Below are 24,890 nucleotides of genomic sequence, written 5' to 3' on the forward strand. Positions count from 1 at the left end.
GGCAATCTGAGGGAGCTAACATGAGACAGCAACCCAAACTGTGGGATAGCCAGAGGGGCGGGGAGAGGAAAGAGATAGAGAACTTTCCTGCGAAAAGCTCTAACCTAAGGCACTGCCAGCCCAACCACAGAACAAAGGACTGAGCTAATGCCAAAGGAGAGGTAGCTGGCTGCAGCCACAGAGATGGCATCCCTACCAAACTTCCAGCAGGCTCTCAGTCGCTAACCAAGTTTTCCTGGGATCCTGGATGGTTAACATCCATCAGGAGGGTCGCAGCCAGAGATCAGCTCCCTAAAAGAGACACAAGGCACACCTGAGATGCAGCTGCACACCCAGGAAACCGAGCGGCTGGGATGGGGAGCACCACACCTGGGGAGTGTGGGCTCGCCAAACACCTGGTCACCTGAGCTGCTCGGACCTCGGAAGGGCACAAAACGTGGGCCCAACTGAGTCTGTGCCTTTGTGGAGTGCCTGAGAACCAGAACCTGAGCAGCGTAGATCTGGGAAATGCCCACAACCCAGGGCCTGCCTCAGACAGTTCCCGGCAGAACAACCCAAAGCCTAAGCAGTGTAGAACGGGAAAGCACACACACCGTGAGTGGGGGCAAGCCCAGTGTGACCCAGACACTGCAAGCACTCCCCACACATGCCAGTGATATTTCTATGCAGTGTTCCTCCCTCCCCGCAGCAAAATTGAACAAGTGAGCCTAAATAAATGACCATCTTCGCCCCCTTGTGTCAGGGTGGAAGTTAGATACTAAAGACTTGCAAACAGAGGACGCCAAAATAAACAAAGAAGAGGGAACGGCTCGGGAAGTGACAGGTGCAACAGATTCAGTTCAGTTCGGTTCAGTCGCTCAGTCGTGACCGACTCTTTCTGTCCATCACCAACTCCCGGAGTTTACTCAGACTCACGCCCATCGAGTCAGTGATGCCATCCAGCCATCTCATCCTCTGTCGTCCCCTTCTCCTCCTGCCCCCAATCCCTCCCAGCATCAGAGTCTTTTCCAATGAGTCAACTCTTTGCATGAGGTGGCCAAAGTACTGGAGTTTCAGCTTTAGCATCATTCCTTCCAAAGAAATCCCAGGGCTGATCTCCTTCAGAATGGACTGGCTGGATCTCCTTGCAGTCCAAGGGACTCTCAAGAGTCTTCTCCAACACCACAGTTCAAAAGCATCAATTCTTCGGCACTCAGCCTTCTTCACAGTCCAACTCTCACATCCATACATGACCACTAGAAAAACCATAGCCTTGACTAGACGGACCTTTGTTGGCAAAGTAATGTCTCTGCTTTTGAATATGCTATCTAGGTTGGTCATAACTTTCCTTCCAAGGAGTAAGCGTCTTTTAATTTCATGGCTGCAGTCACCATCTGCAGTGATTTTGGAGCCCAGAAAAATAAAGTCTGACACTGTATTCACTGTTTCCCCATCTATTTTCCATGAAGTGATGGGACCGGATGCCATGATCTTTGTTTTCTGAACGTTGAGCTTTAAGTCAACTGTTTCACTCTCCACTTTCACTTTCATCAAGAGGCTTTTTAGTTCCTCTTCACTTTCTGCCATAAGGGTGGTGTCATCTGCATATCTGAGGTTATTGATATTTCTCCCAGCAATCTTGATTCCAGCTTGTGCTTCTTCCAGCCCAGCGTTTCTCATGATGTACTCTGCATATAAGTTAAATAAGCAGGGTGACAATATACAGCCTTGACGTACTCCTTTTCCTATTTGGAACCAGTCTGTTGTTCCATGTCCAGTTCTAACTGTTGCTTCCTGACCTTCATATAGGTTTCTCAAGTGGCAAGTCAGGTGGTCTAATATTCTATTCTCTTTCAGAATTTTTCACAGTTTATTGTGATCCACACAGTCAAAGGCTTTGGCATAGTCAATAAAGCAGAAATAGATGTTTTTCTGGAACTCTCTTGTTTTTCCTGTGATCCAACAGATGTTGGCAATTTGATCTCTGGTTCCTCTGCCTTTTCTAAAACCAGCTTGAACATCAGGAAGTTCACGGTTCACGTATTGCTGAAGCCTGGCTTGGAGAATTTTGAGCATTATTTTACTAGCGTGTGAGATGAGTGCAATTGTGCGGTAGTTGGAGCATTCTTTGGCATTGCCTTTCTTTAGGATTGGAATGAAAACTGACCTGTTCCAGTCCTGTGGCCACTGCTGAGTTTTCCAAATTTGCTGGCATAGTGAGTGCAGCACTTTCACAGCATCATCTTTCAGGATTTGAAATAGCTCAACTGGAATTCCATCATCTCCACTAGCTTTGTTCGTAGTGATGCTTTCTAAGGCCCACTTGACTTCACATTCCAGGATGTCTGGCTCTAGATGAGTGATCACACCATCGTGATTATCTTGGTCATGAAGATCTTTTTGTACAGTTCTTCTGTGTATTCTTGCCACCTCTTCTTAATATCTTCTGCTTCTGTTAGGTCCATACCATTTCTGTCCTTTATCAAGCCCATCTTTGCATGAAATGTTCCCTTGGTATCTCTAATTTTCTTGAAGAGATCTCTAGTCTTTCCCATTCTGTTGTTTTCCTCTATTTCTTTGCATTGATCGCTGATGAAGGCTTTCTTATTTCTTCTTGCTATTCTTTGGAACTCTGCATTCAGATGTTTATATCTTTCCTTTTCTCCTTTGCTTTTAGCTTCACTTCTTTTCACAGCTATTTGTAAGGCCTCCCCAGACAGCCATTTTGCTTTTTTGCATTTCTTTTCCATGGGATGGTCTTGATCCCTGTCTACTGTACAATGTCACGAACCTCTGTCCATAGTTCATCAGGCACTCTATCTATCAGATCTAGGCCCTTAAATCTATTTCTCACTTCCAGTGTATAATCATAAGGGATTTGATTTAGGTCATACCTGAACGGTCTAGTGGTTTTCCCTACTTTCTTCAATTTAAGTCTGAATTTGGCAATAAGGAGTTCATGATGTGAGCCACAGTCAGCTCCTGGTCTCGTTTTTGTTGACTGTGTAGAACTTCTCCATCTTTGGCTGCAAAGAATATAATCAATCTGATTTCGGTGTTGACCATCTGGTGATGTCGATGTGTAGTCATCTCTTGTGTTGTTGGAAGAGGGTGTTTGCTATGACCAGTGCATTTTCTTGGCAAAACTCTATTAGTCTTTGCCTTCCTTCATTCCATATTCCAAGGCCAAATTTGCCTGTTACTCCAGGTGTTTCTTGACTTCCTACTTTTGCATTCCAGTCCCCTATAATGAAAAGGACATCTTTTTTTGGGTGTTAGTTCTAAAAGCTCTTGTAGGTCTTCATAGAACCGTTCAACTTCAGCTTCTTCAGCATTACTGGTTGGGGTATAGACTTGGATTACTGTGATATTGAATGGTTTGCCTTGGAAACGAACAGAGATCATTCTGTCGCTTTTGAGTTTGCATCCAAGTACTGCATTTCAGACTCTTTTTTGACCGTGATGGCTACTCCATTTCTTCTGAGGGATTCCTGTCCGCAGTAGTAGATATAATGGTCATCTGAGTTAAATTCAGCCATTCCAGTCCATTTTAGTTCGCTGATTCCTAGAATGTCGACATTCACTCTTGCCATCTCTTGTTTGACCACTTCCAATTTGCCTTGATTCATGGACCTGACATTTCAGGTTCCTATGCAATATTGCTGTTTACAGCATCGGACCTTGCTTCTATCACCAGTCACATCCACAGCTGGGTATTGTTTTTGCTTTGGCTCCATCCCTTCACTCTTTCTGGAGCTATTTCTCCACTGATCTCCAGTAGCATATTGGGCACCTACTGACCTGGGGAGTTCCTCTTTCAGTATCCTATCATTTTGCCTTTTCATACTGTTCATGGGGTTCTCAAGGCAAGAATACTGAAGTGGTTTGCCATTCCCTTCTCCAGTGGACCACATTCTGTCACATCTCTCACCATGACCTGCCCGTCTTGGGTTGCCCCACGGGCATGGCTTAGTTTCATTGAGTTAGACAAGATTGTGGTCCCAGTGTGATTAGATTGACTAGTTTTCTGTGAGTATGGTTTCAATGTGTCTGCCCTCTGATGCCTTCTGGCAACACCTACTGTCTTACTTGGGTTTCTCTTACCGTGGGCGTGGGGTATCTCTTCACGGCTGCTCCAGCAAAGTGCCCCCGCTGCTCCTTACTTTGGACGAGGGGTATCTCCTCACCGCTGCCCTTCCTGACCTTCAACGTGGGATAGCTCCTCTAGGCCCTCCTGCGCCCACACAGCCACCACTCTTTGGATGTGGGGCTGGTCCTCCCGGCCACCGCCCCTGGCATCAGGCGTGGGGTGGCTCCTCTTGGCTGCCGCCCCTGACCTCGGACTTGGGTAGCTCTCTCAGCCCTTCCTGCGCCGTCGCAGCCTGGCACTCTCAGCTGCTGCCCCGACCTCGGACGTGGGGTAGCTATCCTCTCAGCCGCGCACAGTGAGCCGGTTGCAGCCGCCCATGCTTATTGTGCCAGAAACCCTGTGGCTAACACTGACTACATTGGAAGGGACCTATAGACCTTGAGAAGATGTATAAGGTGGAACAAGGAGCTATTTGAAACTGAACTGACCGTTCACTGCCTTCAACGCCTCCAGAGAAATTACTAGATATATTTTACTATTATCATTTTAATTTCTTTTTAATTTTTTTATTTTTAAGTTCTTTATTAATCCTTTAATTTTCATTTTTAAAACCTATTACCTTGGGGGGAAAATATCCTATTTTTAAAGCAAGTTTCATATTTTTTGTATGCTTTTTGCAATTTTGTTTTGTTTTTTTAATATTGTATTTTTGAGAGTCTAAGCTCTACTCTAGATTTTTAATCTTTGCTTTTTGGTATTTTTTATCAATTTTGTACCTTTAAGAATTCAATCTTCAGTACCCATTTTTACTTAGGAGTGTGATTACTGGCTTGATTGCTCTCTCAACTTTTGACTTTTTTTTTCTCCCCCAGGTCACCTCTATTTCCTCCCTCCCCCTTCTCTTCCCTACTTTGTGAATCTCTTTGGGTATTTCAGGCTGTGGAGAAAACTTAGGGAACTGATCACAGGCCAGATTGGCCTCTCTCCTTTTGTCTCCCCCTCCTCTCCTCCTGGTTACCTCTATCTCCTTCCTCCCTTTTCTCTTGTCTATGGAACTCTGTGGACCTCTCTGAGTGTTCCAGACTGTGGAGAGCAAAAAGGAAATTGATTACTGGCTAGACTGCACTCTCCCCTTTTGATTACCCCTCTTCTCCTCCTGGTCACCTCTGTCTCCCACCTCCCTCTTCTTGTCTTCATGTAACTCCAAGAACCTCTCTGGGTGTCCCTCACTGTGGAGAATCTTTTCACCATTAACCTAGATGTTTTGTCATCAGTGCTGTGTGGATGGAGAAGTCTTGAGGATACTACAAGAATAGGACTGAAAGCCAGAGGCAGGAGGTCTAAAGCCAAAAATTGAGATCACCAGAAATCTCCTAATTCCCTGGACCATTACGACAAAAGCTCATCCAAAAGCCTTCATACCTACACTGAAACAAGCTCCACCCAAGAGCCAACAAGTTTCAAACCAAGGCATACCAAACTAATTCTCCAACAAAGCAGGAACATAACCCTGAGCACAAAAATACAGGCGACCAAAAGTCACACCAAACCCATAGACACCTTAAAACTCACTGCTGGACACTTCATTGCACTCCAGAGAGAAGAGATCCAGCTCCACCCACCAGAACACCGACCAAAACTTCCCTAACCAGGAAACCTTGACAAGCCACTCATCCAACCCCACCCAAAGGGAGGAACCTCCACAACAAAGAGGAACCACAAACTTCCAGCATACAGAAAGGCCACCCCAAACACAGCAACCTAAACAAGATGAAAAGGCAGAGAAATATTCAGCAGGTAAATAAACATGATAAAAGCCCACCAAACCAAACCAAACAAAAGAGGAGGAGATAGGGCATCTAACTGAAAAAGAATAAAGAATAATGATAGTAAAAATGATCCAAAATTTTGAAAACAAAATGGAGTTACAGATAAATAGTCTGGAGACAAGGATTGAGAAGATGCAAGAAAAGTTTAACAAGGACCTAGAAGAAATAAGAAAGAGTCAATCAATAAGGAATAATACAATAGCTGAGATCAAAAGCACTCGGGAGGAACCAACAGTAGAATAACTGAGGCAGAAGATAGGATAAGTGAGGTAGAAGATAGAATGGTGTAAATAAATGAAACAGAGAGGAAAAAGAAAAAAGAATTAAAAGAAATGAGGACAATCTCAGAGACCTCTGGGACAATGTCAAATGCCCCCACATTCGAATCATAGGAGTCCCAGAAGAAGAAGACAAAAAGAAAGGCCATGAGAAAATTCTTGAGGAGATAATAGTTGAAAACGTCCCTAAAATGGGAAAGAAAATAGCCACCCAAGTCCAAGAAACCCAGAGAGTCCCAAACAGGATAAACCCAAGGTGAAACACCCCAAGACACATATTAATCAAATTAACAAAGATCAAACACAAAGAACAAATACTAAAAGCAGCAAGGGAAAAACAACAATTAACCCACAAGGGGATCCCCATAAGGATAACAGCTGATAGTTCAATAGAAACTCTTCAAGCCAGAAGGGAATGGAAGGACATATTTAAAGTGATGAAAGAGAAAAACCTACATCCCAGATTACTGTACCAAGCAAGGATCTCATTCAAATACGAAGGAGAAATCAAAAGCTTTACAGACAAGCAAAAGCTCAGAGAAATTAGCACCACCAAACCAGCTCTACAACAAATGCTAAAGGATCTTCTCTAGACAGGAAACATAGAAAAGGATTATAAACGTGAACCCAAAACAATAAAGTAAATGGCAATGGGATCATACTTATCAATAATTACCTTAAATGTAAATGGGTTGAATGCCCCAACCAAAAGACAAAGACTGGCTGAATAGATTAAAAAAAAAAAAAAAAAGACCCCTATATATGCTGTCTACAAGAGATCCACCTCAAACCTAGTGACACATACAGACTGCAAGCGAAGGACTGGAAAAAGATATTTCATGCAAATGGAGACCAAAAGAAAGCAGGAGTAGCAAAGCTCATATCAGATAAAAGAGGCTTTGAAATATAGGCCGTGAAAAGAGACAAAGAAGGACACTAAACAATGATCAAAGGATCAATCCAAGAAGATATAACAATTATAAATATATATGCACCCAACATAGGAGCACCACAGTATGTAAGGCTGCTGCTGCTGCTAAGTCGCTTCAGTTGTGTCTGACTCTGTGCAACCCAATAGACGGCAGCCCACCAGGCTCCTCCGTCCTGGGATTCTCCAGGCAAGAACACTGGAGTGGGTTGCCATTTCCTTCTCCAATGCATGAAAGTGAAAAGTGAAAACAAAGTTGCTCAGTCGTGTCTGACTCTTCACGACCCAATGGACTGCAGCCTACCAGGCTCCTCCATCCGTGGGATTTTCCAGGCAAGAGTACTGGAGTGGGGTGCCATCGCCTTCTCCAAATATGTAAGGCAAATGCTAACAAATATGAAAGGGGAAATTAACAGTAACACAATAATAGTGGGAGGCTTTAATACTCCACTCACAACTATGTATAGATCAACTAAACAGAAAATTAGCAAGGAAACACAAACTTTAAATGATACAATGGACCAATTAGATCTAACTGATATCTATAGGACATTTCACTCCAAAACAATGAATTTCACCTTTTTCTCAAGTGGACACAGAACCTTCTCCAGGATAGATTACATCCTGGGCCATAAATCTAGCCTTGGTAAATTCAAAAAAATCGAAATCATCTCAAGCATCTTTTCTGATCACAATGCGGTAAGATTAGATGTCAACTACAGGGAGAAAAATACAAACATATGAAAGCTAAACAACACACTTCTGAATAACCAGCAAATCACAGAAGAAATAAAAAAAGAAATCAAAATATGCATAGAAATGAATGAAAATGAAAACACAACAACCCAAAACCTATGGGATTCAATAAAAGAGTGCTAAGGAGAAAGTTCATAGCAATACAAGCCTACCTCAAGAAACAAGAGAGAAATCAAATAAATAACCTAACTCTACACCTAAAGTAACTACAAAAGGAAGAAATGAAGAATCCCAGGGTTAGTAGAAGGAAAGAAAACACAAAAATTAGGGCAGAAATAAATGCAAAAGAAACAAAACAGACCATAGCAAAAATCAACAAAGCTAAAAGCTGGTTCTTTGAGAAGATAAATAAAATAGACAAACCATTAGCCAGACTCATCAAGAAACAAAGGGAGAAGAGTCAAATCAACAAAATTAGAAATGAAAATGGATAAATCACAACAGACAACACAGAAATACAAAGGATCATAAGAGACTACTATCAGCAATTATATGCCAATAAAATGGACAACTTGGAAGAAAAGGACAAATTCTTAGAAAAGTATAACTTTCCAAAACTGAACCAGGAATAAATAGAAAATCTTAACAGACCCATCACATGCACAGAAATTGAAACCAGAATCAGAAATCTTCCAACAAACAAAAGCCCAGGACCAGACGGCTTCACAGCTGAATTCTACCAAAAATTTAGAGAAGAGCTAACACCTATCCTACACAAACTCTTCCAGAAAATTGCAGAGGAAGGTAAACTTCCAAACTCATTCTATGAGGCCACCAGCACCCTAATACCAAAACCTGACAAAGATGCCACACACACACACACACAAAACCTACAGGCCAATATCACTGATGAATATAGATGCAAAAATCCTTAACAAAATTCTATCAATCAGAATCCAACAACATATTGAAAAGATCATACATTATGACCAAGTGGGCTTTATCCTAGGGATGCAAGGATTCTTCAATATCTGCAAATCAATCAATGTAATACACCACATTAACAAACTGAAAGATAAAAACCATATGATTATCTCAATAAATACAGAGAAAGCCTTTGACAAAATTCAACATCCATTTATGATAAAAACCTTCCAGAAAGCAGACATAGAAGGAACATACCTCATCGTAATAAAAGCCATATATGACAAACCCATAGCAAACATTATCCTCAATGGTGAAAAATTGAAAGCATTTCCCCTAAAGTCAGGATCAAGACAAGGGTGCACACTCTCACTACTACTATTCAACATAGTTTTGGAAGTTTTGGCCACAGCAATCAGAGCAGAAAAAGAAATAAAAGGAATCCAGATTGGAAAAGAAGTTAAACTCTCACTGTTTGCAGATGACATTATTCTCTACATAGAAAACCCTAAAGACTCCACCAGAAAATTACTTAGAGCTAATTAATGAATACAGTAAAGTTGCAGGATATAAAATTAACAAGATATAAAATTAAAATTAACAAGATATAAAATTAACAAGAAATCCCTTGCAGTCCTATATACTAACAATGAGAAAACAGAAAGAGAAATTAAGGAAACAATTCTATTCACCATTGCAAAGAAAAGAATAAAATACTTAGGAATAAATCTATCTAAAGAAACAAAAGACCTAAATATAGAAAACTATAAAACACTGATGAAAGAAATCAAAGATGACACAAATAGATGGAGAAATATATCATGTTCATGGATCGGAAGAATCAATATAGTGAAAATGAGTATACTACCCAAAGCAATCTATAGATTCAATGCAATCCCTACCAAGCTACCAAGGGTATTTTTCAGAGAATTAGAACAAATAATTTCACAATTTGTATGAAATTACAAAAAACCTCGAATAGCCAAAGCAATCTTGAGAAAGAAGAATGGAACTGGAGGAATAAACCTGCCTGACTTCAGGCTATACTACATAGCAACAGTCATCAAGACAGTATGGTACTGGCACAAAGACAGAAACATAGATCAGTTCAGTTCAGTTCAGTTCAGTTCAGTTGCTCAGTCGTGTCCGACTCTTTTCAACCCCATGAACCGCAGCACGCCAACCCTCCCTGTCCATCGCCAACTCCCAGAGTCTACCCAAACTCATGTCCATTGAGTCGGTGATGCCATCCAACCATCTCATCCTCTGTCGTCCCAATGGAACAAAATAGAAAGCCCAGAGATAAATCCATGCACCTATGGACACCTTATCTTTGACAAAGGAGGCAAGAATATACAATGGAGAAAAGACAATCTCTTTAACAAGTGTTTATGGGAAAACTGGTCAACTGTAAAAGAATGAAACTAGAACACTTTCTAACACCATACACAAAAATAAGCTCAAAATGGATTAAAGATTTAAACGTACGACCAGAAACTATAAAACTCCTAGAGGAAAACATAGGCAAAACACTCTGACATAAATCACAGCAGGATCTTCTATGATCCACCTCCCAGAGTAATGGAAATAAAAGCAAAACTAAACAAATGAGACCTAATTAAACTTCAAAGCTTTTGCACAAAGAAGGAAACTATAAGCAAGGTGAAAAAACAGCCTTCAGAATGGGAGAAAATAATAGCAAATGAAGCAACTGACAAAGGATTAATCTCAAAAATATACAAGCAGCTCCTGCAGCTCAATTCCAGAAAAATAAATGACCCAATCAAAAAATGGGCCAAAGAACTAAACAGACATTTCTCCAAAGAAAACATACAGATGGCTAACAAACACATGAAAAGATGCTCAACATCACTCATTATCAGAGAAATGCAAATCAAAACAACAATGAGGTACCATCTCACACTGGTCAGAATGGCTGCTATCAAAAAGTCTAAAAACAATAAATGCTGGAGAGGGTGTGGAGAAAAAGGAACCCTCTTACACTGTTGGTGGGAATGCAAACTAGTACAGCTACTATGGAGAACAGTGTGGAGATTCCTTAAAAAGCTGGAAATAAAACTGCCATACAACCCAGCAAATCCCACTGCTGGGCATACACACCAAGGAAACCAGAATTGAAAGAGACACATGCACCCCAATGTTCATCACAGCACTGTTTACAATAGCCAGGACACGGAAGCAACCTAGATGTCCATCAGCAAATGAATGGATAAGAAAGCTGTGGTACATATACACAATGGAATATTACTCAGTCATTAAAAAGAATGCATTTGAATCAGTTCTAATGAGGTGGATGAAACTGGAGCCTATTATACAGAGTGAAGTAAGTCAGAAAGAAAAACAGCAATACAGTTTATTAAAGCATATATATGGAATTTAGAAAGATGGTAACGATAACCCTATATGCAAGACAGCAGAAGAAATACAGATGTAAAGAACAGACTGTTGGACTCTGTGGGAGAAGGCGAGGGTGGGATGATTTGAGAGAATAGCATTGAAACATGTATATTATCATATGTGAAATAGATCGCCAGTCCAGGTTTGATGCATGAGGCAGGGTGCTCAGGGCTGGTGCGCTGGGATGACCCTGAGAGATGGGATGGGGAGGGATGTGGGAGAGAGGGTCTGGATGGGGAACACATGTACACCCATGGTTGATTCATGTCAATGTATGGCAAAAAGCATCACAATATTGTAAAGTAATTAGCCTCCAATTAACATTAAAAAATAAATAACTAAAATAAAGTAGAGGCCTTGACTAGTTTCAGAAAACAGGCCCTCCTAGATGGTGCTAAAGCCATCCAAGCCTTAAATGAAGAACAAATCCAAATGAGAAAAGCAGTAATTCAAAATAGAATGGCTTTGGACATGCTCACAGCTGCTCAAGGAGGGACATGTGCTATAATTAAAGTTGAATGTTGTGTATATATTCCTGACTTATCTGGCAATGTATCAGCTGCTTTAGATGACGTGAAAAACCAGCTAAAAGAAATGTCAAATGAAAACATTCCTTTCTGGGCTTCAGTCCTATCTTGGGTGAAGGGTAATTGGCAGGAAACTATATTTACCATTGTTACAGTTGCCTTGATAGAAATGCTTTGTGGACCCTGCATTTTACAAGGTATTATGAACTTTGTAACCCAAAGGTTGGTGTCGTTCTCCCAAATTGGCAGTCAGAGAGCCAGGGTGCAATATATCCCTATGAGTGATGCTCATACTATGAGTTAAGAGCATCAGGAGTGGGGAATGAAGGAGGAAAGAGACAGAACAGGCTCCATCTTGAAAGCAGGACTCCATCTTGGGCCAGACTGTGGACTTTGAGCTATATGCCCAGTATCTATGGAAACAACATACCAGCTGGAAAACCAGACACCCCCCCACCCCCCATGGAAGAGTCCCAGGGCTCATACCTAGACTCTCCGTCGCCTAAAAGAATACTCTAATTATCTGTGTAACAGGATAGAACCATAAATTCTATTATGCTTATTGGGGTATGACCACAGGCCTATTGATAATTGTCCACTGTTAACTACCTAGGCTTAAGGCATACGAATCAAGGGTTAACTTTGATTGTATCTTCCTTTTCCTTTGTTCAGACTAGTTTCAGAGAATTTGGGGAGGTGGGTTTGAGCATGTACCCTTAGGGTATATAAGGTTTTTACAAAAACTAATCAGGGTCCTTGGCTAAGAGGAGACTTTGCCTTGGGCCCGCCGGTGTAATAAACTGCACTCCACTATCTGCATTGTCCTTCTGAGTGAGTTTGTTTCCTGGAACTAGTGGCTACAACATTATCTTTCAATTTGTGAATATAGTGTATCACATTGATTGATTTGCATATATTGAAGAATTCTTGTATCCCTGGAATAAACCCAGCTTGATCATGGTGTATGAGCTTTTTGATGTGTTGCTGAATTCTGTTAGCTAAAATTTTGTTGACGATTTTTGCATCTATGTTCATCATTGATATTAATTGGCCTGTAGTTTTCTATTTTATTGTTGTTATCTTTGTCTGGTTTTGGTGTCAGGGTGATGGTGGCCTCATAGAAGGAGTTTGGAAGTGTTCCTTCCTCTGCAGTTTTTTGAAAGAGTTTTAGAAGGATAGGCATTAGCTCTTCTATAAATGGAAAATATTGTATTCTTTAGAACAGCACTACTTAGTAAAAAATACTCATGGTGTGAATATAATAGCTTCCCACATTTTATTCACTGTATTCAACATAAATAATGTCTTGGAAAACTTCTTTCTATCCAATTCCTTACTCTCTAGTCATGTATATTAAATTGATATTTGGTCAAATATGGCTGGAAGATGAACATTCCTACAAGGGCAGACTTGTTGCTGAGCATCGGAGGGACTAATTATGTGTGTTAATAATTCTGACACCCTGTACCCAACTGCCCTGACCCTGCTCTTCTGCCCTGAGTTCTGTTATTTGGTACATCTTTAAATTCTTGGTATTCATCTTTGTTTCTCCTAGACAGGTTTCCATGAAGCTGGGCAACCTGTGAATGGAGGGGACTGATCAGCACTTGAGGGAGGGAACTGGGGACTGACTGGCTTCCTATGGTTGGAGGGAGGGTGGACTTTCCTAGTGCAAAGTGTAAATTCCAGTTTGGGTGATGGTGGTTAATACAGGCATGTCTGCCTCCCTCTGAAACACTACCCCTTGAAGGAATTCCTCAGATTCCTTCAGGAATGTAGTTTAGTGTTGATCAGAGTATTTCAAGCCCAGGGCCATCATCCTGAAGCTGTTTGAGAATCTGAATATGTAATGGGATGTTTATAATGTCCAGGAAGACAATGGGGACTATGAAGTTTCTCACACTGACTTCCTGACTATGGATCCATCTTATTTCATTTTGTCCATCCTTGCTTTCATCAACCCTGGGGTGCTAGTTTCTTGTCACCAGGCAGTGGGCTGTGCTGTGAAAACTGAGTCAAGAGGGAGGCACACCTTCTGTCCTCCCACTGCTCACAGGGTCCAGGGTCTAATGCTCCCCAAACCAGCTGGATCATGGTGGTCTCTGTTCCAGCCATTCCCCCTGCAACCTCTGTCCTAAGTCCTCCCTGAGTTGGAAGGAATTTGGCATCACAGCTGGGTTCTGTTTCCTGGGCCCAGCACACTGTTGCCCTCTCACCCTCAATCTTCCCAGGACTCTGGGGTCTGGTGAGTAATGCCGGCAACTCCACATCCACCCCACCGAATGGGTGGCTGATACTTCATGAAGATTCTGTATGTAGACCTATTAGGGGGTGATGGAGGTGATCCTGAGTCTGCTGCCCCTGGTGTGGAAGGTGAGGGGGCCATGTGGTCAATGTCTCCAGTGTCATGGGATGGGTGAACCTTGGAAGCTACTTCATGTCCAAGTACAGTGTGGAGACCTTCTCAGACTCCCTCAGGTAATGGCCTGAATAGATGTCCTCTCTGTCCTCCTGCTTCTGTGCTTGCAGGGCACTGTTCTTCAGGGGTTTCCTCTCTCTGGAAACTGTTCCTTCCAAGTCTCTCTCTCTTGCTCTGTGTAGGTCTTTCACTGGGAAGAAACTTTTTATCTATTTGGTGTCCAGTTGGGTCTAGGACTAAGGAGTTCGATTGAACATACTCCTGCCTGCATGAGGGCCCACAGTCACACAGTTTTGGAGGCAGAATTGGAACTGAAATGATTTGAGTGTGCAGTCCTTCCGTGTACTTAACTGCTACATACAGGTTCCAGGAGCCCTGTGGTGATGGTGGGGGCAGGGATTCCCATGAAGTAACTAATCAAGGGAGCTACTGCATCACAGCTGTGGGCAAGAGACTCTGGGGCTTCAGTGAGAGGTCGCTTCTAAATGTGTAGGAGTTGTGTCCACAGGCAGGGTGATGTTCCTAGAGGAGAGATGGCCAGGGCATTACTAGGGGAGGATAGCAGAGAAAGGATAGGTTTGAAGTGTCTGAGTTCTGAGTGCTTGGTGTCAGACAGGGGAATTCTGAAGAGTCAGCATGATCAGGAGATTCTCAAGAGTCTCTGAGTCCTTCAAGGCTGTGGTGTCAGGCCCTCACGTCACTCCATGTCCCTTACTCAGATGCAGGCCTAGAACTTCATGCTTGATCTGAAGACTCCAGTTTTCATATTGTTATTTACACACACACATACACAACACACAGAATGCCAGACATATCAGACCAACTGAAATTAAATAATCATTGATTCGCTTTATAACTTGAAGGCATGTGTTCAGGACCTTGGGACTAACCCTCAGGAATCCTCTTCAGCTTGTAGAGAGCTTGAGATGTTAAACCTCATGACCCTCCTTGCTGAGCCTACACAGGGGCCGGGGAGGGCGGGCAATGGCTGCAATGAGATGGATGTCATGGTGGACAGAGTGGACTGTGACTCAAGGGCCCCAGTTCAGACAAGGCAGAACAGCAGGTGCATTAAAAGGAAGTGCAATGAACACCAGTGCACATCCTCAGCCTGGACCCTCGGGGCAGAGCCCTGTTTCTCCTCTTTCCTGGCCGCCTTCCTTGGGGAGGGAAGCGGGTCTGGTCTAATGGATATGTGCAGGGGCAGGAACCCATGCTATGAACATCCACAATAATGCCATAGGAAGCTGTGGTCACTTTTTCCTTAGGCCATCCTGGCCCACTGTGAGTTGAATGTGGTCAGTAACTCCCCATTCCCAATCCTCAACTGCGGAAATTCAGCACTGGAAGGCAGTGTTATGTCTCCAGGTAGTGGGACTGCATCCATGTGGAGCTGGAAATAAATTGCACAATTAACTCTCACTCCAGTCCTACCACCTCCCGTTGTTACAGATGCCTTCCCTTCTTCACAGGACCCTTCCTGGGTGGATGGAGAATTGTTTGTGGCCCTGACTCTTGACAAGTGCATCTCATGACACCCTGCAGGGCGTCAGCAGGGGGCGAGCCTCATCTATCCAATTAACAGGAAGCTCAGACATGTGCTGCCTTAGTACAAAGGGCAGCTGTCCCTTGTAGGACTTCCTGCAGAGATTTATGTCAGTGAGTCTCCCAGCAGGGTTCACATCTTGGAGATTTCTTGTTCTGCCCCTTGCAGCTCTCAGGTGAGTGAGTGTCACCCAGACTCCTTCTTTCCTCTCTCTTGACTTTCCTGTGGCTGTTCCCACCCAGAATGTTGTCTGAAGCTTCTGAGACCCCAGGGAGTCATCACATTACACTCAGATTCAGAAAAAAGAAGCAAATGGGGTGAAGGCTGGATTGTGTCTGTTGAATGGCCCCTTGGGAAGTTATGGTGGTGGGATTCGTGGTTATTGAGAAAAAAAAATCTCATTTCTTTCAATAAAGAAACCACAACCTTCTCCCTTAGCAGGGTTAGTGTTTGTATAAGACTTGCATGTCCTCCCAGCTTCCTGACAGTTTCCGGGGCACCATCCTACATCCTGGCCTTCTTCCGTCTCACCCTTTGGGGAGCCCTGTAGGAGGGTCCTGCTGGTGACCCGGGAAGCACACACAGGCTGGTTTCTGCAGGACTGTCTTTTCCATTACTGCTGCTGACTCCCATCTGAGGGACAACCCCTTTCAGGATGACAGTCAGCTCCCTGCAGGTGGAAATGACCAGTAAAGGCTAATCTGTCATCTCCTCTCTGTTTGTTGGCTGCTGAGGTGGATTCCAGGAGCATCTGAGCCTCTGTGTCCTTGGGGAAGCCTCTCCTTCATCCCAGCGTCCGTTTTCTTTCCTCACTTGGAGTTATAGGTGTGATAAATGTGGACGGTGAGGAGATGTCCAGGGCATTGACCCTGGCTCCTTCTGTCCCTGTCCTTCTTTCCAGCCCCACGATCCTGGTGGTCCACCCCTGTTACTGGATGGTATCCTCCACCTCCCCGTGAACTCCTCCATGCACAGCTGTTCTGAGGTCCAGTCTCAGGTCCTTTCTTTAGTCTCCTGAGGGGTCAGCTTCCTCCTCCTCTCCACTGTTACCCTAACACAAACTGCAATTATTCCTTTCCATCATTGTGATTTATAGATCTCCCTGCTTGCCAGAGTTAGAACTCCAGTTAATGTTTGCCACAGTTCAAATCAGTCTCTTCTCAGTGTCTGATTGGTCAGGATTCTGGATGTGGTGCTGGGATGGGCAGGGGCTGAGCACAGAAAGGAGAGGCCAATGGAGCTGGGCACACAGGTCTGTAGGCAGAGCATCTGCACAGAGTAAAAGGGGAACAACTGTTAGAGCAACTTTGTGTGAGTCCTTCCAAGACCCATCCCAGTGTCTGGGAGAAATCTCACCATTACCTGTGTCCCCTCATCCTCTTCCTGTTTCCTCGTAGTGCCTCAGACAGCCCCACTGTTCTTCTGAACACTTTCTGGTCCAGGAAACCAGGTGAGATCTTATTCTCTTTTGCCTTCTCCTTCTAATCCTAGAGAAGCTGAGGGTATTTAGTCTTTTAGGAGGGAATTCTGTGAGCTGAGCCAGAGGAGGAAACCAGGTCAGAGTCTAAGCCGCACAGCTAGTTGGCAGACGAACTGGGTTTTGAAGCCATGTGTTTTGTGAATCTAAGTATATTCCCCCTGAAGAATATTCTTTAGATCTGGGTGACTCAGGTCCCAGACTTGAAAGGGACAAAAGGAAGAAGATAGTCGTGAGCCATGGAACCGTGCCATTGCGGGTCCAATGTATGGGGTGGGGATGGAGGGGAGAGAGGCGGGCAGAGGCAAACAGGGAGGAGTGAGAGGACAGGACAGAGGTGGTTGGGAACCTATTGTCATCCCTAAGAGACTGTGTCGTAAATGCATTGACATCTATTAGAATTGGGTTAAGTGTACCAAAGAGCACGTATTGGGTTTAGAGTCAGTCATACTCACTGAAGAAGGTGAGCAGGACAATCTTGAGAATTCCAAGCGAGAGAGCTTCGACCCTGGCTTGCCAACAATAATCCTGTGTGTTCTTAATTTCTCCTACCTGATCACTAGCCAGACTCTATTTCACCCCAGGCTGTGTGTGTCTGTCCCATAAAAGGCCATGTGGCTGTACCTGGTGGTCCTCGTGGGCCTGTACTACCTCCTACGCTGGTACCGGGAGAGGCAGGTGGTGAGCCACCTCCGGGACAAGTTCGTCTTCATCACAGGCTGTGACTCGGGCTTCGGGAACCTGCTGGCCAGGCAGCTGGACCTGAGAGGCTTGAGGGTCCTGGCTGCATGTCTGACAGAGAAGGGGGCTGAGCAACTGAGGAACCAGACATCAGACAGGCTACAGACGGTGATCCTGGATGTCACCAAGACAGACAGTGTTGCTGCGGCCACCGAGTGGGTGAAAGAGCGTGTGGGGGACAGAGGTAACACCCAGATTTCTTGTTTGTTTATTTCTTCTCTCTGTGTGAGGGGACACTGGTTGGCAGCTCCCTGGGGAACATTCCAAGCTGTTTCTGTGACTTGAAGTCCCACCTGTCTTCTTCACCTCACCCAGCTGACTAGCCAAACCTCTGCCACCCCATACCCCCACCTCCTGACCTAGCTTCTGTAGTTTGGGGGAGAGATTTCCCTGATGACACTGTGTCCTTGCAGACTACCTGTCTGGTGTCCCTTCCTCTCTCAGCGAAAGTCTGGCTTTCTTACTGTTGTGTGAGCAAGGTAATCAGGGTGGAATTTCTGGAGGAGGGGTGGAGAGGGGGAACTCTGGCTGGAAGGCTGCATGGGTGGCTGGGAGCAGGGCTGGAGCTGGGCTGTGTTCTCAGCACCTGAACACGGTCTTGCTGGTGACCCATAGCCAGGCTGCTAGAGGTTTAATGTCACTCATTTTCGGTGCTGACACTGAACTCTCAGGAGTTGTCTAAGGAAGGTCTGAAAACTACAGTGGGGTCACATTCTCTTTTTTCTGTTTGTTGTTCTCCACGTGTGATGTGTCTCTTTGTGGTACTATAGTTGTACCTGTGTTTTATGGGAGAAGGAAAGAACTTTAATTTATCTAAATACAGATTTAAAACATGACACGGTGGACAGTGGGGAAAGTATGTGGATGAGAACCAAATCACCCTAAATCCTACCACCCACAGATAAGTGCTGATAACATTTTGACATACATGATATTACAATTTGGACATAGTCTCTTTCCTAATTTTCCAGTGAAAGAAAGTGAACAATTTTACAGGTAACAAAAATGTGTTCAAAAATTAATAAATAATGATTGAGAATAGTATATTCTTTAGAATAGCTCTACTTCATGAAAATTACCTCATGGTATGAATGTAATTGGTTCCCATATTTTATTCATTGCATTGAGCATAAATGATGTCTGGGTAAACTTCTTTCTACCCAATTCCCTAAGCTCTAATCATGGCTATTAATTTGATCTTTGGTCAAATAATGAGGAATATCCATTTCTACAAGGGCAGGCTTAGTGCTGAGCAGTGGAGGGACTAATTCTGTGTGTTCATTCTGACATCCTGTTCCCAACTGCCCTGAACCCTTCTGTTCTGCCCTGAGTTCTGTTAGTTGATAAGTCTTTAAGTTCTTGATATGTCTTTGTGTCTCACAGACAGGTTTCTATGAAGCTGGGCAACCTGTGATCTGAGGGAACTGGGGCCAGAGTGGCCTCTTGTGGGAGGGAGAGGGTAGAGATTTCTGGGAAAACATGTAATTCCAATTTGGAGAAACATGGCTTCTCCTGAAAACCTACCCACTGAATTCCCAAATTTTTGTATGAATATGACCCAATATTGATGCAGGTGCTTCAAAGCCAGGCCCTACAGGTCAATACCACACCTCTCAACCAGTTCCCCCAAACCTGGGACTTCAGATCTCTTTTCCTCAACCAATCTGCCTTTAACCTTCATTCATCTTTTTATTTTTGTCTTTTATCTGTTTTCTCCTTCCTTCCTCTCTTTCCCTCCATTCCTCATTATTTCTCTCTGTTTTCCTCTTTTTCCTTCATACTAGCTATTGAGCACTCTGTCAGAAAATCTGAAAAGTCAGAGGAATATTTATGTCTGCAAAAGCAATATGGATTGTGAACATTCAAAATTTCATTCTCAAATTCCAGACCATAGGCACACTAGATCTCCTGAAGCTCAATACCTGCATTCATAAATTGTGGTTCCTTGTCACCCGGTTCCTTGTCACCAGGCACTGGGTGGGGTGTGAAGACTGAGTCAGGAGGGAGGCTGGCCTTCTGTCCTCCCACTCTTCACTGGGTCTGGTCTCCCTAAACCCCCAGGAGCATGGTAGTCTCTGCTCTATTCACTCCCACTGCGGCCTCTCTCCTAAAGTCCTCCCAGGTCGGAAGGTGACTTGGCACCATGACAGGGTCCACATTGCTAGACTCGGCACAGTGTTGCTCTCTTGCCTTCACTGTTCCCAGGGCTCTGGGGTCTGGTGAATAATGCTGGCATCTCCACGCCCACTGCACCCAATGAGTGGCTGACCAAACAGGACTTCATGAAGATTCTGGACGTGAACCTGTTGGGGGTGATTGATGTGACCCTGAGTGTGCTGCCCCTGGTGCGGAAGGCAAGGGGCCGTGTGGTCAATGTTTCCAGCATCATGGGCCGGGTGGCCCTCCTTGGTGGAGGCTATTGCATGTCCAAGTATGGCGTGGAGGCCTTCTCAGACTCCCTCAGGTAATGGCCTGGGACAGACTGCCCACCTTGGTCCTCCTGCTTCTGTGCTTCTGGGGGAGCCTTTCACAGTATTCCTTTCATCATTGACTAGAGCTCTTTTTTCTGTAATTGCCTGTCTTACTTTACCAGGCATTCCTTGGGAAGCTCCTTCCTAAGTTCGTGATATCAGGATGGGCTCCATGACTGTAGAGTTGGCATGAACTTACTTTGCCTGGATGATGTCCCACAGTCTGAAAGTGAGGCAGAATTGTCACTGATATAATTGGCTACAGCATGTTCCACATATATTGCTGCTATAATATTAGGTAGGGGCAACCTTGTAAGCAGTGTAACCTTATGGAAGCAATTAATCAAGGGAACCAATTAATCATATCAGCAGTAGAAACCCTAACTTATGCTGGGCTGAAGATAGCTCCAATGTGGGGGAAGGGTGTACTCAGGTAAAGAGATGATATTTAGGGGATAGTTAGAACAATCCAGCTGATAGATGGCCAGGAAGTAGATCTGTTAGGAGAGGAAGAGAGGAAATTGAGGAGTATAGAGCAGATAAAATATAGAAAATTTGGTGATCAATTGGATGTGAGGGAAATATGAAGAGATGGTACTTAAGTGGTACCTTGGAACACAGCTGGTAGGATTTAGAGGTGTAGGCACATGTGTACAAAATATTAGGAAAAATATTCAAACTCTATTCAGAATAACAGCATCATTAGATTTCTCCTTTGGCTTTCTGTACTTCACAACCTCCCAGAGTTTTCTGCTTATCCCACTGCAGTCTTTCTTGTCATCTTACAATTTTTGGTGTGTTTTTGTGTTTATGTTGGAAGACCTCTGAAGTCCTTGCCCCTCTGCCTGTTTGCCTTGCAGGAGGGAGCTCTCCTACTTTGGGGTGAAGGTGGTTATGATCGAGCCTGGTTATTTTAAGACCACTGTGACCAGCCCTAAGGCACTTTCTCAGGGCTTCCAGGCATCATGGAATCAGGCCAGCCCAGAGATCAAGGAACTCTATGGAGAGAAGTTCATGGCTAACCGTGAGTGATCTGTGGACCTTGGGAAGTAAAGGGAGCTTGGGAGAGGTAAACTCTTGTCTGGAAGCCTGGGTCAGTCATTAGCACTTCCTTCAGTATCGTGTCCATCCTCCAGGCTCTGAGTCACCCACACAGTGGGGACATGGGTTCTGTCCCCAGGGTTCCATGTAATCACCTGGTGATCTAGGGAAAGTCTCCAGGCTTGGTAGACATGGGGACCACTGTCTCCCTGAACCCCTTTTTATTTTGGGAGGAAACTGAAGCCAGAGAGGGAAGACCCTGTGTAGTCATGGCAAGCTGGCATTAGAACAGCTGGTTTTCACGTCCTCGGATTTATTGTTTGTAGACACCTGCAGTTTATGTAGTCCTGATATTCTCAGGAAAAGAATTAGAGGTTACTTCATGTGGAACCATTGCTCCTGATGTAAGAATGGGGCACTCATTTGAGAATGTAGGTTGATTCAAGTTAGATGGCCTAGGGATTCTTAAGAACATTGATCCATAAGTTGATCCCTAAGTCAGAATGGACAGAGGTGGAAATATGTCTGGATTCTTTCTCATTCTGGACAGTCATGAAATCAGTCAACTTGTTGGAGACAACCAGCTGCCAGGATCTGTCCTTGGTGACCAACTGCATGGAGCACGCCCTGACTGCCTGCCACCCCCGCACCCGATACTCACCTGGCTGGGATGCCAAGTTCATCTACCTTCCCATGAGCTACCTGCCCAGCTTCCTGGTGGATCTCATGGTGTACTGGAGAAACCCCAGGCCTGCTAAGGCCCTGTAACCCAAGACTGGGGTGCATTGTAGGGGGTAGTTGCGTACAGAATGGGGAGAGGATGCATCGGGGGAGGGAAATATAGTGGAGAGTGGAGTTTTCATGTCACCAGGACACCTTTCCACCTCACTCCCATCTCCTCCCCAGTCTCCTTTTGGGACATTACTTAGGACTCGAGGATAGAAGGAAGAAACATGCTTTGTAGTGAGAAACTGAGATCAGTAGCTCTTATCTGTGTCCTGTTCCTTCATCAGCCTCTCAAGGCTCTGAGCCTTATGGCCCTCCTGCCACCCTGAGGAATCCATACTTAAGGGGAGGGTTGAGCAGCCAGGAGGGTCCAGACCCCTGCATCTTCTGCCCCTGTCCGCCTCTTCCAGGTGTGCCTTGGCCCTGGCCAGTGTCCCCCTCCCACTGCAATGCACATGAGAGATAAAGGCCCTTCTTCCCTAAAGATACTTGTAATCAGGGATGTGTGTGAGGGGTGACCACCAGCCTGACACGTCAGCCTAGGTGCTAACTCAGCCAATCTTGGCTGGAAAGTGGTGTCATCAGTGGAGATCCTGACAGAGAACACAGAAACCAATTCTTGTTTTGTCTTGAAATCTTAAATTTCCATTGATTATATTCCCCTAAAATAAAAATTTAGACATTTACCTAGGCCCAGTGATTTTGAACAAGGCCTTGGACAGCAGTGGGTGTGTGTCTCTGAGAGGAAGAGTTAGGAGACCTCACGGAGGTGTAGAGGTGAGTGGGAACACCTGAGGAGGATTTAAAGAAGCAAGTGAGGTCATCCCTTTGTCTGCAGAAGTGAGGGGCTAATGTGTCTTTCTGGAGATTATCGTGTGACCTGGGATCCCAGGATTAACACAAGGATGGACAAACAAGGAGAGGTCTGTAAGGGAGACGCAGGGCCCGGACCCTTCCCTGGGGACATGTAGCATCTCCCTCACCAGAAACCTCCCTGCCGTCTTCCCTCTGTCCCCTCCTATAGAGTCACTACCCTCTATCCTTTGCCACCTGCCAGGTCCCCCAGCCCAGATCCCTTTCCCCCACCCTCCAATGGAGGTGAGTGGGAGTTACTTCTGGAGCCCGGTCTTATGTCTTTGCTAATGCTTACTGAGCACCTACTGTGATCAGGGCAGGAATTCCCCTGATGTCCCAGTGCTTCCAGAGACCCTTGCTCTCTGTGTGTCCTCTCTTCTCATGATGGTCTGACTATGGACTCAGTGGAGAGGGCATTTTTACAAAGTCATATAGATTTCTTGACTGAGTGCAAATTGAAGTGGGAGGTATCTCCCAGTCATCTTAGTTCACCTTCCTGATTATAAAAATTAGGTTATAGAGACTTTGGGGGATTTTACGCCATTGAACAGTATGTTTTAATATTACATACCTTAAAAAAGCATTGACTTCAGATTTCCTTGGTGTTCCAGTGGTTAAGAATCTGCCTTGCAATGCAGGGTATGTGGGTTCAATCCTTGGTTGGGGAACTAAGATCCCACATGCTGTGGAGCAACTAAGCCTGAGGGCCACAGCTACTGAAGGCCACATGACACATCTACAGGTCCATGTTCCCACTGAAAGACCTCACACAATGCAACGAAGATCCTGCATGCTGCAACTAAGACCTGACACAGCCAAATAAATAAATAAATACTTTTTGTTTTTAAGATGTATTTACTTATTGAATCATTTGGAATGTAACAGAAGTAAACATTTACTGAGTGAAGTTGACATAAGCACAGACAGTTTGAACTATAAGATCTAGATCAGAAGGGACTCCAGTATGAACAGGAGGATATCTGAGTACTCCATGACAGAGAGTGCTGGAACTCTAGTTCAACTGCAGCCTTTAGGCACTGTCCCCTGCAAAGCCTTGTGGCTGTACCTGGCAGTCCTTGTGGGCCTGTACTACCTCCTGCGCTGGTACCGGGAGAGGCAGGTGGTGAGCCACTTCCAGGACAAGTTCATCTTCATCATGGGGTGTGACTCGGGCTTCAGGAACCTGCTGGCCCAGCAGCTGGACCTGCAATGCTTGAGGGCCCTGGATGCGTGTCTGACGGAGCAGGAGCTGAGCAGCTGAGGAACCAGACATCAGACAGGCTGGAGACGGTGATCTTGGGCATCACCAAGACAGAGAGCATGACTGTGGCCACCTAATGGGTGAAGGAACATGTGGGGGACAGAGATACCACCCACATTTCTTTGTGTTTGTTCATTTACTGGGAAGATCCCCAAGGTGTTTTCATTTTCAAAGCCTTGATATTGCCTAGGAATTGGTGCAGGTTGTTTCAAAGCTTGTCTCCTGATGCACAATGCAGGCCCATTCTCTAAATTCTCCTATCCGGGGTTTTCAAGTGTGTCTTTCCCAACCAGCTTGCAGAAAGTGATTATTCATGGTTGTTTTTTTTTTTTTTTTTCTGTTTGGTGTTTCTTTTTTCATTCATTTCCCTTTTCTTTTCTCTTCTCTAGTTTCCCCTTCATTTCTGTTTCTTACCATTCCTCTCTCCCAGTCTCTGTCTCTCTCCTCTGATATTTGTGAGCATCACTATTTTCCCAAACTCTGTCTGTGACCTTAATAAAGGGGCTTATTGTCTACTGATGGGCAGAAAAATGAGTAGGACCATCCCTGCCTTCCAATAGCTCAAAGAATATCCAAACCCTGACAGCCTTGCAGCCCCTACACCCTCTTTTCCTCTCCTGAACTCTTTTCCCTTCTACCTCATGGCACACTGTTGTTGACTCAATTAAAAAACTCAGTTGGAAG

General features: G+C 44.5%; 1 protein-coding gene across 12 annotated transcripts; it reads left to right on the forward strand.

The window, feature by feature from the left end:
• The first annotated feature begins 15,714 nt into the window (after positions 1–15,714).
• LOC133247679 (retinol dehydrogenase 16-like) lies at positions 15,715–23,793 on the forward strand. 12 transcript variants are annotated; one of them, XM_061416774.1, is made up of 7 exons: positions 15,715–15,809; positions 17,032–17,084; positions 17,830–18,036; positions 18,266–18,331; positions 20,058–20,316; positions 21,184–21,347; positions 21,915–23,793. In XM_061416774.1, the coding sequence occupies exons 1-7, from the start codon at positions 15,742–15,744 to the stop codon at positions 22,130–22,132; spliced, it is 1,035 nt and encodes a 344-aa protein (XP_061272758.1). In that variant the 5' UTR covers positions 15,715–15,741; the 3' UTR covers positions 22,133–23,793. The 12 variants fall into 12 exon arrangements, with proteins under 12 accessions (XP_061272758.1, XP_061272768.1, XP_061272764.1 ...); XM_061416780.1 differs by having other exon boundaries at positions 15,793–15,809; positions 17,696–18,036; XM_061416773.1 differs by lacking the exon at positions 15,715–15,809 and adding an exon at positions 16,672–16,886.
• Positions 23,794–24,890: the final 1,097 nt, after the last annotated feature.

Source organism: Bos javanicus, chromosome 5 (assembly GCF_032452875.1).
Source record: "Bos javanicus breed banteng chromosome 5, ARS-OSU_banteng_1.0, whole genome shotgun sequence".
NCBI lineage: Eukaryota > Metazoa > Chordata > Mammalia > Artiodactyla > Bovidae > Bos > Bos javanicus.